Genomic DNA, 17,699 nt, shown 5'->3' on the forward strand with positions numbered 1-17,699 from the left:
ACTTTTGCAGAAGCCGTTAAGGATGAGGAAAGCGTGTGTGCAAAACAGCGCGAAAAAAGGAGTTGGTCAAACAATCATGCCAGAGGAACATAAATTTGAAGAAGTGCAATCTTTCAAATACCTTATCATTGAAATACGCAGGCGAATACTCAAACCCAACTGAGCCTTTTATATTGGGTCAAAGCTTTTGATATTCCAGAAATCTTACTGTAACTGTTAAGCTGCTGCTGTACCTACAGGACGATGGTTCTGTCAGTAGCCACATATGAATTTAACTTCAGGGTGCTTAGCCAAATAAACCATGACCTCTAATTGGTTCGAGAGTAAAGTCTTATGTCAAGGCGAAATTTTTAATAACTACAAGCTTTTCTTGGCTAAAAACTCCAATTCTAGAAACTAACCTTCAGGCTTACCACTCAATTTTTTGTAAATAGTTAGCCATGAAATTCCAAATATTTTGATTGAAATCTTTCACCAATATTGAAACAATACAATTATTTAGTTCTCCTTTACTTTAATAACTTTCGTGTTCTTCTTCGGAATTAAATACTTAACTAATTTAAATGATATAAAACTTATCAACAATACAACTGTTAAAATTACAACAAAAACAACTAATATAGCATCTATGTTATGGTATTCAATGAAGCTTAGATCCTGTCCAGCGCAATGAAGATGCGAAGCACCTTTATGCCTAGCAATATATTCCACCCAATACGTAGCCAATTCCATTGGTTCCAGCGGCTGATCACGGTATCTCTTCGAAACTACTTGAGATTTTTTCGCATACTTTGGATTAATTAACATTTCGTTAATAGCAGCGGAGAAGGTTTGTCTATTTAGCTTTTTATAATCCAAAGCAATACCATATCCCTCAGAAACCGAACGTCCCATATTCATAAACTGATCCCCGAACATGGGTATTCCAATTATGGGTTTTCCCACATAAATTGATTCGAGTGTGCTAAGTAATCCTCCGTGAGTAATGAAAATCTTTACATTGGGATGAGCGAGAATTTCCTGCTGAGGGAACCAATCACTTATGAACAAATTATCACTTTTAACAGGCAAACTTTTGTCTTCAAACTTCCATAGAACTCGTTGTTTGAGTGATTTAAATGTTGCAAGGATAGCATCTCGTTTTTCTTTAGGTATAGATGAGCTTTTCAAGCCTGAGCCCATGGAAAAGTATATTGCTCCATCCTTGGCTTCGTCTAAGAATTTTTTAACTTCTGAAGGCAGCGCCGACGAATTGTGTTTGCGATTGATATGCATTCCACCGACTTCGATCATGTTTGGCATATATGGCCTTGGTTTTCCTAGAGACACATGCGAATTTAACAACACCAATGCTGTATTTTTACGTACTTTATCTAATCCTTGTTTCGAATTTGGAAAGTATCTACGAAAGAGATCTTCTTGAATGGGAAGGTGATGAAAAGTGTACAGGTAATAATCTACAGAATTATAGATTAGATTCTCAATACGTTGATATAGGGTCATGTGTTGGCTGTGCGGAAGAAAATCACTTGGCATGTATGATAGCGGTGTTGGCGATCCAACAAGATCCGTATTCCACAAACGTGCCCCGAATGTACTCACGCCAATTAAGGGTGCATTAAAGTGTTCAGCAATACCAAAAAGAGCGTCCGTAACGAATACCTCACATACAACCACGTCAAATTTCTCCCTTGAAGCTAGAAGTTCTTGAACGGAAGATTCTGACAGAGTGCTATTTGATATTATCATTCCTAACGTGTAAACTTCTTTAAGGCTTTCTACAAAGTTGTTGTCTCGTAAGGATATTGTGTTGTTAGTGTGATCTGAAATGGTTTCACAAGAAAAATGTGTAAATGTTTATTTTATATTGCACATTGTGTGTATATCAGAAGGGTTTTCAAAAGTTGTACACAAAGCTACTCCAACACGGTGCTGTTGTTAATATATATGTATAATAATAATATATATATATTATTACTATTTAATTGTTGATATAATTATTATCTACCTTTGAATATATTCAAAATATTAGGTGTCACAATATCACGATAGTTTTTTAGTTTAATTTTTTCAGGGAAAGGAGAAATCATTGTAACTTCATGACCTTTCTCTGCCAGACCCTTCATAAGAGAATTTCCCACAAAAAAATGTGATTTTAACATAGAGGGAAATATTCCGAGAATCTTGTATGAGTGTGCACCACTAATTATTGCAATCAGTAGTAAAACACTTCTGAAAACTATGTTCTTAGCGATTATCATTTCAACAAATGGATCTTAAGTTCAAATTAAATTAAAGAACATTAATTACAGCTACCGGTCTCGTTTCAAACTAAGCAAACACATACTAAATATCTGAATTTCAACGAATTTCATTCAGGTGAAAATCACAATTAATAATCAATATTCCTTATCTATGCGTGATAAAGTGTAAATCAATCAGATTTGTTCGTTATAATAAATGTAAGAGATATAAATCTGTCTAGTCACTTGAATTTCTTCGATTAATATACATTTACTGATATACCGCTTAGATCGAAAAGTAGATCAAAATGTGTACCACTTTATTATCACTTTTAATCGTTAAAGATTTGATCAAAGCTAAGAATGAAAACTTATCAACATTAATAAAACAATGACATATTGTTTTTTAAATAAAGTTTTACCAAGAAAATTACTTTTGCCCAACGGAGTACACGCCATTAGCGATTTTCCTTTCTTGTTTTTGTATAATCAGTATACAGAAAAAGAGTTTGTAGCCCTGTCATATTCCAGGGATACAGTTTGAGCAATTTTCAACATTTACTTTCCACAATATTTTGTGTGTGTGTGGAATAGAAGGCAAGCAAGTCAGAATGATACACAATGATGCATAACTTTTACTTTCAGCTATTTGATTTGCCAACTTAAAACCCCAAAAACTATATCCTATATCCAAAAGATTGATATAGTATAATTATCAGAAAATTGTGTGTCCAAAACGTTTTTCTAGCTGCCTTGACTTTAATTTCTTACTTGCTAACATTAATAGTAAGCATCTTATTTGTTATCTTGAGTACATTGGAATTACCGAGACGGAATTCCTGCGTGCATTTGATTTTATACATATTGACTTCAATAGAACTAACTATGGGAAGAATGAAGCTTTTAAGCCGAATAAGCATTTTATATAACTTCAACTGTTGGTTGATAGATTTAACTTTAAATAAGGTTTGATAAAAATCATTTTTTAGAACAGCGGTTCCCAATGTTTTTTAGTCGCGGAGCACTTTTTGCGTGAGAAATTACACGCGGAGCACTTCGTTGCGCATATGCCATTTTTCATAGTTAAATGTAGCAAATAAAATAACGTTTTTTTTTTCAAATTACGTTTATTTTATTTAATTCAGGAAATAGTTTTTACAACGAAAAGCACAAGAATAATGCTAACTTAATTTAATAAGGAATTGATAATTATATTATATGCATTACAATTACATATATGGTGTTTCTTTTTAGTGGAAATAAGTGAATGCTTATTTTTGTATAAAGCAGAATTATCTGGTTAAATTTGGGACAATGCAACAGTATATCAGACCAGACATGATTTATATTTTGTTTGGGTTGCAACACATGCAAAGAACCCTGATTTTTTGACAGTAAACTGAACTCGTCTTTCAACATACACCAGAATTCTGACAAAGATTTCTAAGTTGCAAAAAGCTATTTTATCGAAGAATCTGGTGCCAGGTCAATCAAGAACTCAATCTGCAGCAATGTTTCTTTTCCGAAAGAAAGCCACTTCACTTCTGGCGTGAAGAAGTAAAGACGTATGAAGACTACCCATGTCATCAAATGCCTTATATTCTTTAGCCATGATTTAATAAATGGAATTATTTTCAGGTTTTCGTCCAACACCACTTTAAGGAAGACCGGCATTTTTTTCATTGCCAAGGTGTAGAACGCAATGTCTATTGGTACATCTTTTAACAATTAGCACCAGACGTTTTTCCATTAATGGCCTTGGCACTGTCCATGCATACTTCCACTCAGTTAATCCATGGTATGTCATTTACAATACAAAAATTGTTTATCAAATTAAAGCCAATATCTCAAAGCTTTGAAAAGATATTTGAGTCGATATTCAATTTTTACCAACTTTTGTTATTTTTTTCGGTTTTTAATTTTTTGTAAAAAAACTATCAATTCGATTTTTTTCAAAATCTTACTGCACGTTGAAAACAATAGTTTTTGAAAGATAAAAATGAATATTTAAGTCGAAAATCAATTTTTACCAACTTTTATAATTTTTTTTTAATGTTTTTATTTTTTGTTAAAAAATAGTCAATTCGATTTTTTTCAAAATTTTATCGAATGTTGAAAACAATATTTTTTATAAGATACAATAAGTTTTAAGCCTAAATTTCAAGTTTTTGAAATATTTGAATCGATAATCAATTTTTAGCAACTTTGAGTAATGTTTTTTTTAAATTTTTATTTAGTTATATATACAAAACAATTTATAGTTGCTGAAAATTGTTTTGGAGATGAAATTATATTTTAGTCGTTAAGTTTTGGAGGTGACAAATTTTTTTTTTTAGTTAGATAGATTTTTTCAAAAAATATACCTGTTTGGTATCACGTTACAATACATTATATAAAATTTAATTCAAGTCTCTAGCGTTTTTGGTTCGTAAGATATTTAGGGTTAACCTAAATGTTCACCTTTTTTTTAAACTGCTATGGTAAAAAAACCACCCACGCAATTTTCTTGAGAGCCCTTTCTGCATCTTTCTGCCTTATTAACTGTATAACAAAATTTATTTGGAGTCGATATCTCTCCTGGTTTTTGAGCTATGGACAACGAAAAAAACGGACGTACGGACGTACGAACGTACGTACACACGCAAAATACGTTGATTTAAAATGAGAACTCAGGTTTTTTCTTAATGAGATTGAAACATAACTTTATTCTTCAATATTTAAATCAAGACTAAAAACTATGACTAAATATAATGCTTGGTATAATAATTCAAAGTACAGTTCTTGCATATCAACTTATCGAGAGAAGTTGTAAAGAAAGATTATTAATCAACTGTTAGTTGCTCTACACTTATTTTGCGTTACAAAATATGAGAGAACATTAAATGTAGTATAATATATGTATTAGATATTGATAGTACTATATGATAGGTATACTGTACAGTGATGATATAACTTCTCCCCCCTTTGTTTCGACATCTCCTGAGTCGAAATTATACATATTTTTTTTTTGTATTGAAACAAAACATATTTTTATATAACGACTAATAGATAACAATAAAAATAAATTTAATAATTTTTTTTTTATTTTTTGTATAGTTTCTATAGATACCTATAATACATTTATAAAATAACAAATTCGAGAATAGTATATTAACGCAAAGAAAATCGAGATACATTTTTTTTTTTTTTTTTTTTTTTTTTAAATTTTTCTTAAATTTATTAATTAAAATAATTTTTTAAAGTGTTCTTTTTTTTTACATATTTCGTTTTTAGGTATATTTATACTTTCTTTTAATGTTACATGGATGCAAGTTTTCGTTTTTATGTAATTTATACTTAGGTTCTTGCTTATGCCTGAGGGATTTATAATTTTTTATTAAGACCTGTTCTTCTGTTCTTAAACTATCATTTTGTCTGTCCTTATTTAATTTTTCTATTCTTCGTTCTTTTTCAATTTTAATTCGATCCCGTACTTTAGTTTTACTTGATTCGATTTGCCCTAAAATGAAACTAATGGGTTTTTCTTTCGTTATTGAATGAACCGAATTATTATAAAATTCAACTGCCTTAAAGCATTTGCTTTTCATACCTCGTTCCTTGAATTCTGGGTTTATTTCATTACTCTTATTTGTTCATTTAATGTATTATGCAGCCGCTCAATGTCAGAGTTTCCAGTGTGCCTGTTAGGTTTCGTGAGATGAAGGTCAATGCCTTCTTCCCTTAAGAAATCTCTGATGACTAATGCGTCAAATTCGTTGTCAGCAATGTAAAGCTTGGGTTTTCCTAGTGAGGCATGTCTTTTGCTCAAAGCTTCTCTAACTGTGATAAGATTTCTATCAGCGAGATCAACTATCATGGCATGTTTCGAAAACCTATCAATACTTGTCAAAAATCTTTGTCCTTTCATAGTCCAGGTATCCAGACCAACGATTTCGTTTTGATCAAAAGGAGTTTCCGTTAAATTGTACTTAATGTTTACTTCCTGACATATGGAACAATTGTTTATAAATTTTTGAATGAGTATTTTTAATTTTGGAAAATATACTTTATTTCTTAAAAACTCAAAATTTTCATTTATACCACGATGATTTGTTTCCTTTTCGTGAACATTTCGAATGTACCTGACAGCTTCCTCTTCAGTTTTTAAATCTTCTGCTAAATGAGAGCATCGCCTGAATCTAATATCCCTAAAGCTTCCAAATAAATCTATCAATGCTAACTGTACCTGATTATAAAGATGATCATTTAACTCCGTGTAAATTCCGGTAGTACCTTTTTTTATAAGTCTCCTAAAAATATCTATCATTGTTTTGTTGTTGATATCTGATTCTGAAATATAAATTTTTTTGTTTTTAAAAATGGTTTCCGTTTCTATTGTTTTTGAATTTAGTAGAATAATTTGTGTTTTATATTTGTTTACAATTGTATCAACTATGGGAATATGATTGTCAAGGTTTTCAATTTGGCTGTGAATTGTGCCCATTTCTGCGCTTTGGGAATTCTCTTCTGAATGGTTTTCATTAAGGCTTACAGCGTTAATTTCATTTTCATCTGCGTTAATCCTGCTCAGAAAATCAGCAACATTATTGTCCTTTCCCTTAATATAGTCTACCTTAAATGTATACTCCCCTAATTTTAAAAGCCAATGTTGTAGTTTTGAACTAATATCCTTGCAATCCTTTTTTGAATGCAGCCATTTAATTGGTTGATGATCGGTTAGCACGTCAAACTCAACTCCATATAAATATGGTCTAAAATACCCCATTGACCAAACGATGGCTAAAAGCTCTTTTTCAATTGTACTGTACATACATTCGTGTTTGTTCAAGGTTCTGCTGGTATAACATATAGGGTGGTTGTCCTGGGTTAGGACGGCACCGATTGCATATTTACTGGCATCTGTTGTCAATTTAATTTTTTTTTGAAAATCAGGATAGTGAAGAATAGGGTGGTTAGTAACGAGTTGCTTAAGTTTTTCAAAAGCATTTACATATTGGCTGTCTGAAATGTCTATGCGCATATTTTTTTTCAGATACTTCGTCATAGGCTGGGCGACTTTGGCGTAATCTTTTATAAATTTACGGTAGTAACCCGTTAAACCTAGGAAGCTCCTTATTTGTTTCAGGGTCTTCGGTAATTTGAGGTTTTCCACCACCGCAATTTTATCGGGATTAGGCTTAATACCGTTGGTCGTCAAAATATGTCCTAAATATTGCGTTTCTTTCTGGAAAAAACTACATTTATCAACCTGGATTTTGAGATTATATTCCCTAATTCTTTTAAAAACTTTATTGAGATTGACCTTATGCTCTTCCAAACTCGTACTAAAGACAAGTATGTCGTCGAGGTATACGACACAGATTCTGTTTATTAAACCCACCAGCACTTTATTCATCAACCTTTGAAAGGTTGAAGGGGCATTTTTAAGTCCGAAAGGCATTCTGATATATTCAAAATGGCCTAAAGAAGTGGAAAATGCGGTTTTTGCTTGGTCTTTTTCGTCAACCATTATCTGGTGAAAGCCTTTTGCCAGGTCTAAGGTGCTGAAATATTGAGCTCGACCCAACTTGTCAAAGATATTTTCGATGTTTGGAATCGGGAATTTATCGCTAACAGTCACCTCATTTAATTTCCGATAATCCACTACAAGCCTCCATTTTTGTTGGCCAGAGTTATCAATTTTTTTCGGAACAACCCATATGGGGCTATTATAGGGACTGTTGCTTTTCCTTATAATTCCTTGACTCAACATCTCTTTCACCTGACTCTCAACTTCTTTTTCATGGACCTGAGGAAATCTATAAATTCTAGAATAAATAGGCTGTGAAGTTGTTGTTACTATTTCATGTTTTGTTATATTAATGCTGGTCAATTTCTGTCCCTGTATAAAGAATAAGTCACTATTGTTTTTTACTAATTCCCTGACATTTTTTATCTCTTCCTGATTTAGTTTAGATAAGTCCAGTTTTTTCATTAAATTACAAGTCTCTTGATTTTCTACAGGCTCTAGTATATTTATTTCTTCGTAAGAATATGGACAATCGAATCCTTTAAATTTAATTATTTGATCGTTAATCTCGAGCTGGCAGTTATTGAAGTCAATTTTAGCTTTTAGAGGTATTAAAATATTCGAGCCTATTATTGCATTAAATGGTTTGTGTTCTAGGTTCATAAGCTTCCAAGACATGGTAGCATTAAGGTTCCATTCATTCGGAACATTTGAAATTTTTTCGTAAAAAATATTTCCTTTTCCTAGAACTGTACTAATTAATATTGGGTTAATTATTTTTGTAGGTTTAATATCAGGTAATAAATATTCATCCAAAATAGACATAGTTGAACCGCTATCAATTAAACAATCAATTTTGTGACCATTAACAGTCAATTCTATTATTGGAGATGGAAATTTTCCGAGGCTTCTACAAGAAAATTTTCTTCACTTTGACAATCTGTTTCTATGTTGTTAACGTCCATTGGTTCTTGACCATCCGAAGGTTGATTCCTATTCGGGAATGAACTACTCTGATTTGTATCATTATTTAGAGATCTATTATTCGATAATTGTCTCGATTGGTTAGATCTCGAATTATAATTGTTATTGTTTTGAAATTGTCTAGAACTACCTTGCTGTTGCCTATTACTATTACTATTACTACTTAATTGCCTGTTGAAATTATTTTGAGATTCACTGGGAACATTTCGATTTAATCGACCAGAATTGACGTTTGGAGACGAATTGTTATATCCGGTATTTTGGCTATGAAACTGTTCTAAATTTTGGTTTCGATTTGAACTACCATATAGTTTCTTGTACCTTGATCCGGTTCTTGTCTAGGATAACCTTTCGCCAAGTGACTTCCTGGCTGCCTTTTGTTTGAACTTGAGAGTAATGAAAATCTATCTGTTTGCATGTTACCATAGTCTTGATGGTTAATTTCAAATATTATTTTGTATGCATCTCGAAGTGACTTAGGATTTCTACTCAATATTATTGTTTTTGTGGGTTCGGGCAAACTATGTTTGAATGCTTCCAAAGCAATGCGGTTATTTGAGGCTATAATATGTTGATCATTATTATTTTGAAGCAAATTAACATTATTGATCCTACATAGATAATTATTTATTTCGTTGTAATAACTTTCGATTGTTGTCTTCACTCTAGCTGAACGCATTTTATCTATCAAAACTCCACTACTAACCCTTTCACCGAACTCCTCAATAAGAATTGTTCTCAAATCATTCCACTCAGTCATCTACCTCTTTTTTGGAAAGCTTCTCTGGCTTTACCAGTGATCCTGTCCCTAAGATAACCTTTCAAAATTAATAAAGATTCAGCTGGAAAAGAATTTAATAACGGAATCAAATTGTCCACCCTTTCAATGAACTCTATTAGCTGTTCCCCATTCCCACTATATTCGGGGACTCGGGTAATTAGATCCAATGCAATTTTAAATTTATCTATTGGTGAGATATTATCATCCATTGTGTTAATACAAACGAAAAATTAGTAAAAGAAATATATAAACAAAATTAAAAATCAATGAAATAAGATTTGGTTAGATATATGTATTATGTTAATAATTATGTATATATATATAACTAATTGATTATTTCGTTATCTAAATATGTAAATATCAGATGAGCTATTTAATTAATTGTTATTATTTTACAGTCTAGATATGTATGTACAGTTCATAAAATACAGTATGGTTAAATTTTTTATTTGTAGTTTTCTTCTTATGTTGATTCAAATTTCATTTGTTCCAAGTTGTCTCCCTCATTACTTTTTCCCGCTATTTTCTATACTTCTCTTTGGTTTTATGTGCTGATGGCTTGGGTTTTTTTTTTATTTTTTGTAAAAAGAATTGACTTTTTCAATTGAAGAGTGTATTAAAAATAACGTTATCTTTCTTGTGGTATGCAATTCTATGTTTTTTTTTGTTTTGTTTGTATTGTTATTGGTAAAGAGAACAGACACAAATCGTTTATTATTTTAGGCACTGTTATTTTTTTTTCTTTTTTTTTTGTTTTGTATGTTTTTAACTTTTACAATTCTGTTTTTTTTTTTTGTTAGAGAACGAACATAGAATAAATTTTTTTAAACACTGTTATTTTTTGTTTTTTATGTTTTTAACTTTTTTAGTTAGAGAGCAAACATAGAATATATTTTTGTAAGCTATGTATTTTTTTTTCAATTTTTAATAAACACTACATTTTTTTCTGTTAAAAGAAAACTTTTGGATGAGTTTTTTATTTTTTTTTTTATTCAATATACAAGTTTAAAGATTTGAAAATTAAACTGTTTTTTTGTTTGTTTTTTTTTTAGTTTAACACAAATGTTATTTTTAACAAATGTTATTTTAACTTGTTTTTTTTTTCAATTTTTAATGGTTCGAAGTCCGACTGCGCCAAATACATTGATTTAAAATGAGAACTCAGGTTTTTTCTTAATGAGATTGAAACATAACTTTATTCTTCAATATTTAAATCAAGACTAAAAACTATGACTAAATATAATGCTTGGTATAATAATTCAAAGTACAGTTCTTGCATATCAACTTATCGAGAGAAGTTGTAAAGAAAGATTATTAATCAACTGTTAGTTGCTCTACACTTATTTTGCGTTACAAAATATGAGAGAACATTAAATGTAGTATAATATATGTATTAGATATTGATAATACTATATGATAGGTATACTGTACAGTGATGATATAACTCGCACGCGCAGACATCTTTCTAAAAATCTTTAATTTCGACTCTATTGACCTTGAAACGTCGAGAAATGTCAAAATTTTCAATTTGACAAATCGGACCCATTACAATAACTTCCTATTAGAAGTTAATAAATCTAATTTTGAATTCAAACACGAATTTGTCTCTACAATTTTGAAGTTTTATTGTCGCCTTTGTAAGATCAAAATAAAAGTTAGCAGACTGATAACGAGAGTAATAAGAGACTCCCGGAAATGGCATATTTAGAAAACTGTTGGAATCTTGGAATGTTTTCAAATGAGTCAAATTAAATAGTAAGACCTTGCTTGACAACAGTGTTCTAAATAATTTGATAACTTAAGTTGGCATTTTCGCAATTATTTTACCTATAGTGGGTATAAGAGATCATAAATTATGCTTAAGTTAAGAAATGACAATAGCCTTCAAAGCTTTATGTGTTATTAGTAAATTTTAATAATTAGGTTTTTTTTTTAATTTAAAATGTAGCTTACGATAAAATGGCGGGAATTGCTCGATGTTTTGTATAACTTTACCTGTTATGCTCCCAGATCAAACTAAAATGTTAGCTTGTGCGCCAAGGAAGATCTCTTATGAACAACGAATTTGAAAAATGAAAATGCAGTAAAAAAAAGTGTGCAGTAAGGCAAATATTGCTTTTGTAGAACGATTGGCAACTACCACATGCACTTATGATAAGCCCCTGATAGTAGTTTGATGCTATTAACTAACTATATTCTGAAAATTCTAAGCATTTTGACAGTGATGCTGAAACAAGACATTGCTCTGTAAAGCTTTTCTCTATAATTAAGTTCTATCAATCAATTAATTGGCTACAATTTGAATTTGAACAATTTGAAGTTCCTGGGTTTTTTCAAGATATGCCGTAATGTGCATATTAAGTCAATAGTAGATTTTCCTGGTCTGAAGCCACACTAATATTAAGCAGGTATATTGATCAGGTTGTTGACGAAGGGCTCCAGAGTCGAGACGCTCATGTAGGATTGTTGTTGAAACTCAATAGCTTGTCTAGTTCCAACAACAAATCGACACCTTTATGGTCGCGGCCTTTGTTCTCGAAAGCAGTAGCCGCAGTATGCAGGGAAGTCTTTTAATTTGCTTCTACCTGGTCCCAATATTCAGTTGATTTACTAGGCTCACCTGATGTTCATCTTTTTTATAAGTCTCGTTTCTGGGTACTATGAAGAATAAGTCCCATAATATTATTGCCCATTCTCGTTTATGAAGATATTTATATTAAAGATCCAATTTGAAAGTCCCTATTTTTGTAAAAGAAATATAGTTGAACCCATCCCATAATTATTATCAAACTTTAGTTGACGCAATAATAAAACTGTTAAAATTTAAAGAGCTACAAAATCAAAGAGACTGGTTGATACGTTTCACACTGAAATCCTGAAACTTTCCGAATTTTCAATTTAAACAACATCAAAAAGTATCAATTAAACAACATCAAAAAGTAGTATAAGTCCCAAAAAAATAATGATAGGTATAAATCCTAAAAAGGAATTGAAATAGGTCCCCAACCTTAAAAATTGTCTTACCTTTTTATTCACTTCCCATAGGAAGTTATTACAATGAGTCCGATTTGTCAAATTGAAAATTTTGACACTTCTCGAAGTTTCAAGGTCCCTAGAGTCAAATTAAAAGATTTTTGGAAAGATGTCTGTGAGTGCGTGTGTACGTACGTTCGCGACGTTTTTTCGTCGTCCATAGCTCAAGAACCAAAAGAGATATCGACTTCAAATAAATTTTGTTATATAGATAAAAATGCAGAAAGGGCTCTCAAGAAAATTACGTGGGTGGTTTTTTGTACCATAGCCGTTTTACATTTTGGTTAACCCTAAATATTTCACGAACCAATGACACTAGAGACTTGAATCAAATTTTATATTATATATTGTAACGTGATACCAGAATAGTATGTTTTTGGAAAAAATCCAATTAACGGTTTTTTTTATAAATCGAAAAAAAAACTGAAAAAAAAATGTTTTACCGCTAAAATTTTACGAATAAAAATGGTCTTATCCCATAAACAATTTTGTGCAACAAAAAAAGAAAAGAAAAATCAAATTGATAGTTTTTTATAAAAAATAAAAACCTAAAAAACATTACTCAAAGTTGATAAACAATGAATTTCGGCTCAAATATTTTTTCAACATTTTGAGACTATGGCTTCAAACTTATTTTATCTTATTAGAAATATTGTTTTCAACATTCGGAAACATTATGAGAAAAATCGAATTGACAGTTTTCTTACAAAAAACCTAAAAACCTTACAAAAATTACTCAAAGTTGATAAAAATTTAGATTTTCAAAAATTAAAAACATTGTCTTCAATTTTTCTTTTATTTCATAGAAAATATTGTTTTCGATATTTAGTAGTTTTTTTTTTTAACTCAACAGTCCGTTTTTTCATAAAAAAATAAGATCTAAAAAAAATGGTACGCAAATTTGGTAAAAATGGATGTTCGGCTCTTGATATCTCTCAAATTAATTGCATTTATACAATTAAAAAAATTTTAGAAATGCTACTAAAATTGGTAAATATTTGTTTTCGACTAAAAATATATTGAATCAAACTAGTTTTTCAAACTTAAAAGTTTCTTGATATGAAAAATATTGTTGTTAATTTTAAAATTTTTAAGAATTATTCAACTGACAACATTTTTAACCCAACACGAAAACCTACAAACTTTTAAGCAAGACAAATCGACAGGCGGGATGGGAAGTTGTCAGTGTTGGTGGCATCCCAGCCTCTTTTTTCTTTCCCAATGAACTTTTCAGAGGTGCTTAAATTTTTAACGAAGTACCTAGGTAATGCAGTTATATTATGGTGATATTTTCAATTCCCAGTATTTACTCGTTGTAGTCACGATGTATATTACACTTTTCATACAAAATAGTTATGTTATGAATGTGTCTTTTATATTTTCAAATATTTTTGAAAATACATTTACCTTCTTTTCATTAAAACATATTTTTGATTAATTTTAAAATATGATAACAATCAAACATCGAACATATTTTTATAAATGAATGGATTAACTTAATTAATTAAAAATACTTATTTTTTAATAAACCTGTAGGTACAAAAAAATTCAAGCGTTAAGTATTGAAGTAATTCTTATATACTTACAAAAATGTACTTATAATATAAATAATAACAAGATATTCCTTTGGCGGAGAGCATTTAATTTCTCTTTTTGTGAATTAAGTTTAATTTAGTTTTAATTTGTTTTCACTTTCTTTTGGTTTTTGAAAAAGTAATGAATTACAACTTTAAAGATCACAACATGTATTGCAATTAAAACCAACAAGATTCCTCCAAAAAGAATACCAATAGCATCAATATTGTGATATTGAATGAAGCCAAGATCCTGTCCGGCAGAATGGAGATGTGGAGCACCTTTATGTCTGGCCACATATTCAACCCAATAAACTGCCAAGTCAAGGGGTTTCATTGGTTGATCTCGAAACCTTTCTGACATTGATTTCGCAAGCTTTTCGTATTTAGAGTCTTTTATAACCTTATTAATAGCAGCTGAAAAGAGTTCTTCAGTTAGTTCGTTGTAGTCAACCGTCACTCCATAGCCAATTGCCTCTGCACGAGCCATATTCAAGAACTGATCACCGAACATTGGAATTCCGACAAATGGTTTTCCATAAAAGATCGATTCAGTTGTACTGAGTAAACCTCCGTGGGTGATGAATAATTTTACATTCTGGTGGGACAAAATGTCTTCTTGGGGAAACCAATCATTGATGTACACGTTGTCACTCTTTCCAGGCAAATTAGTTTCTTCAAACTTCCACATGACCTTTTGTTTAAGAGATTTGAACGTGCGAAGGATAGCTTCACGTTTTTCGACTGGAATCAGGCTGCTCTTTAATGCCGAACCCATTGAAAAGTAGATAACACCATCCTTGGCTTCGTCCAGGAATTTTTGCATTTCTGCTGGAAGTGCCTTTGGCTTGTTGGTGATATGTATTCCTCCAACTTCAATCATATTCGGCTGATATGGTCTTGGGAAGCTGAGAGAAACGTGGGTGTTCAATAATACAAGAGCAGTGTTCTTGGTAATGGTATCGAGCCCCACTTTGGAATTTGGAAAATATTTGTCAAAAAGTTGTCTCTGCTGAGGCATATGGTAAACATAATGGGCTATAGTTTCGGCGGTATTAACTGCTAAGTTCCAAATTCGTTCAGCAAGTGTCATTTTGGTTGTAAGTGGCAAGAAAATATTTGGTACATATGATAGTGGTGAGGGACTGCCAACTAATTCCGTATTCCACAAAGTTGCACCGAACGTTCCTAATCCAATTAAAGGAGCTTCAAAGTGTTCAGCCAGACCGAAGAGAGCTTCAGATAGAAAAACTTCACAAATAACTGCGTCAAACTTCTCTCCTGATGCCATCAACTTTTGCACTGAAGGTTCTGACAAAGTACTATTAGCGATGATGTATCCAAGGTCAGAGGTTAATAAAATTTGACTTATAACGTTCATGTCCCACAATTCTATAGGATTGTTTATTTCTAAAATTAAGGCAAACGAATAACTAGTTTAAAAATCAGGTTCAGGTTTTAAGTTCATGCGGAATTTTCGTTATGGATATTAATTTACCTTCCATAATTTGTATTACATTGGGAGATGGTATATGTTTATAGTTGTTCATTGGTGTTTTATTGGAAAATGGTGATATCACTGTGACCTCGTGGCCTTTTTTAACTAATCCCTTGAAAAGGGCGTTTCCCACAAAAAAGTGAGATCTGGACATTGACGGAGAAATTCCAAGAATTTTATATGCATTTACCACACTTAAAACTGCACAAAAAAGTAAAATAGATGCGGACCAGAACAACTTCATTTTATTTATATTTCTTATAATAGAATAATTAAAAATAACCAATAAATATACTATTAAGAGCTTCTTAATATTTGCTTTCTTAGTTTTAGTTAAGTTTTTAATATCCAAAAAACCTGCTAGCAATAATATTTATTTATCGAGAATGTTTATTTACCTTGAACTTGAATTTGTGCAACCAAAAAGTAACCAAACTGAAAAGCTTATCAATCACACAACCTTGCAGATTAGTAAAAATAATACTAAATATCTTTATATCTTTGGTATTTCAAATTAGGTTTGTTTTTGTTAATTATTATACATGCATTATAAAATAAATATAATTGATTCAAAAATATATATTCGATTACAAAACAATAAACAAATTTATTTGGTTTAAAACAAATGGTATGAAAGGCCTAGCCGAGTTCTTACGCACTACACTCTTTATCAAACAAAAAAATTTAACCGAAGGTCAATTAATTTAAATTTGTTAACTATGACTCACTTACTTAATTAATTGAAAGAAAGTGTCTAGGAAGAAGTTCAACCAAGAACAAAACATGGGATGCTGATAACTGATAACTTACCATTAGTTGCCTGAACGTTTACTAAGTTTAAGTCCAGTTAACACCAAGAATCCTACAAATATTTCTGATAGAATTGCAACTTTGCTTGACTTGATTTTCGATAGTGATATAGTCGATGTAGCCTTGAGTGACCAACTCCCCGCACCTGCTTTTTCCAAACATTACTTTAGGGTCAGCTTATTGAAGAGCATATTTGATATATCAATTGGGAGAGTATATTTTGTATGCCCTCTTCTAACGAACAATTACTGCAATTGTATACGAATTATATTCAAATCTTTGACGATACTCATGTTGCTTTGAAAACTAAAATTCTTAAACAAAATGATAAACTGTATGTTACGCAAAATATAAAATTATTAATGCAAGAAAGGGATAATGCATATGGAAACTAAAAGCGATATCAGTTGATTGAATTGTTTCTCTTGTTTTGTTAGTTGCGAAACAAAATCACAGCTGAAATCCGTTAAGCCAAATACCAGATTTTTTATATTCACCTTAGTTCTTCATGAATGGACGTAAACTGTGGAGGAATCAGGTTATCGCTGATTTTTAAATGATTTTAAATTACTTAATAAATAATTTATCTCAGTTCCAAGAACCACGCCTTTTTCGACTTTACGGAAAATATTTCTTTAAAGAACATTTAGATCAAACTTGTTTTAGTTTTCGTTCTGTGGATGTTGTTGAAAGTCGACTTTCTGCGAAGCCAAGTGCTATTGATCTGTTCCATATTAAACTAATTTTTTTTAAATGATTTTGCCAATTTTAATGCAAAGTAATAACTTTGATGTCTGGAGTCTTTCCGGATCTTCAGAAGAGGGCATAAATTATACTACTTCCTTAAAATTCCTGAATATAGACCAATATCAATTCTACCCAACTTCTTCTATACTTGCTTTTAATAATATTGTTCGCTATGATTTTGGTATACGAAAGGTTTTGAGCAGTTTCGCGTTAGGCGTTTTTTTTTAATTTTATTTTAGATAAAAACTAACAGTGGCCCAAATACAAATATTTGGTCAAAAAAACGAAAATCAGAATTTTCCGATACATTTTTTTTTAAAGTTTAACTATTTTATTTTTTAGCATCTTTAAAAATATTTTATTTTTTTTTTAAATTTTATATCTCAAAAACGGTTTAACATTTTTTTACGAAATTCAAATGTATAGCGTATATTTACAATCACTAAGTAACTGCATACCAAAAATATTTTTAGAACAAAATTGCAGAATTTTATATATACAAAATGAATTTAAAAAAAAC

At 30.8% G+C, this 17,699-nt stretch overlaps 2 protein-coding genes across 2 annotated transcripts; both read right to left on the bottom strand.

Moving 5' to 3' along the window:
• Window positions 1-498: 498 nt before the first annotated feature.
• LOC129944844 (UDP-glycosyltransferase UGT5-like) lies at window positions 499-2,330 on the bottom strand. The gene is made up of 2 exons (XM_056054508.1): window positions 2,009-2,330; window positions 499-1,823 (listed from the first exon to the last, which is right to left on the bottom strand). The coding sequence occupies exons 1-2, from the start codon at window positions 2,259-2,261 to the stop codon at window positions 499-501; spliced, it is 1,578 nt and encodes a 525-aa protein (XP_055910483.1). The 5' UTR covers window positions 2,262-2,330.
• A 6,303-nt stretch (window positions 2,331-8,633) lies between these two features.
• On the bottom strand, window positions 8,634-15,776 carry LOC129944863 (UDP-glycosyltransferase UGT5-like). Its single transcript, XM_056054526.1, has 4 exons — window positions 15,623-15,776; window positions 14,316-15,534; window positions 9,058-9,347; window positions 8,634-9,013 (listed from the first exon to the last, which is right to left on the bottom strand). Exons 1-4 carry the CDS (start codon window positions 15,774-15,776, stop codon window positions 8,634-8,636), a joined length of 2,043 nt encoding a protein of 680 aa, XP_055910501.1.
• Window positions 15,777-17,699: the final 1,923 nt, after the last annotated feature.

This window comes from Eupeodes corollae, chromosome 1 (assembly GCF_945859685.1).
Source record: "Eupeodes corollae chromosome 1, idEupCoro1.1, whole genome shotgun sequence".
Lineage (NCBI taxonomy): Eukaryota > Metazoa > Arthropoda > Insecta > Diptera > Syrphidae > Eupeodes > Eupeodes corollae.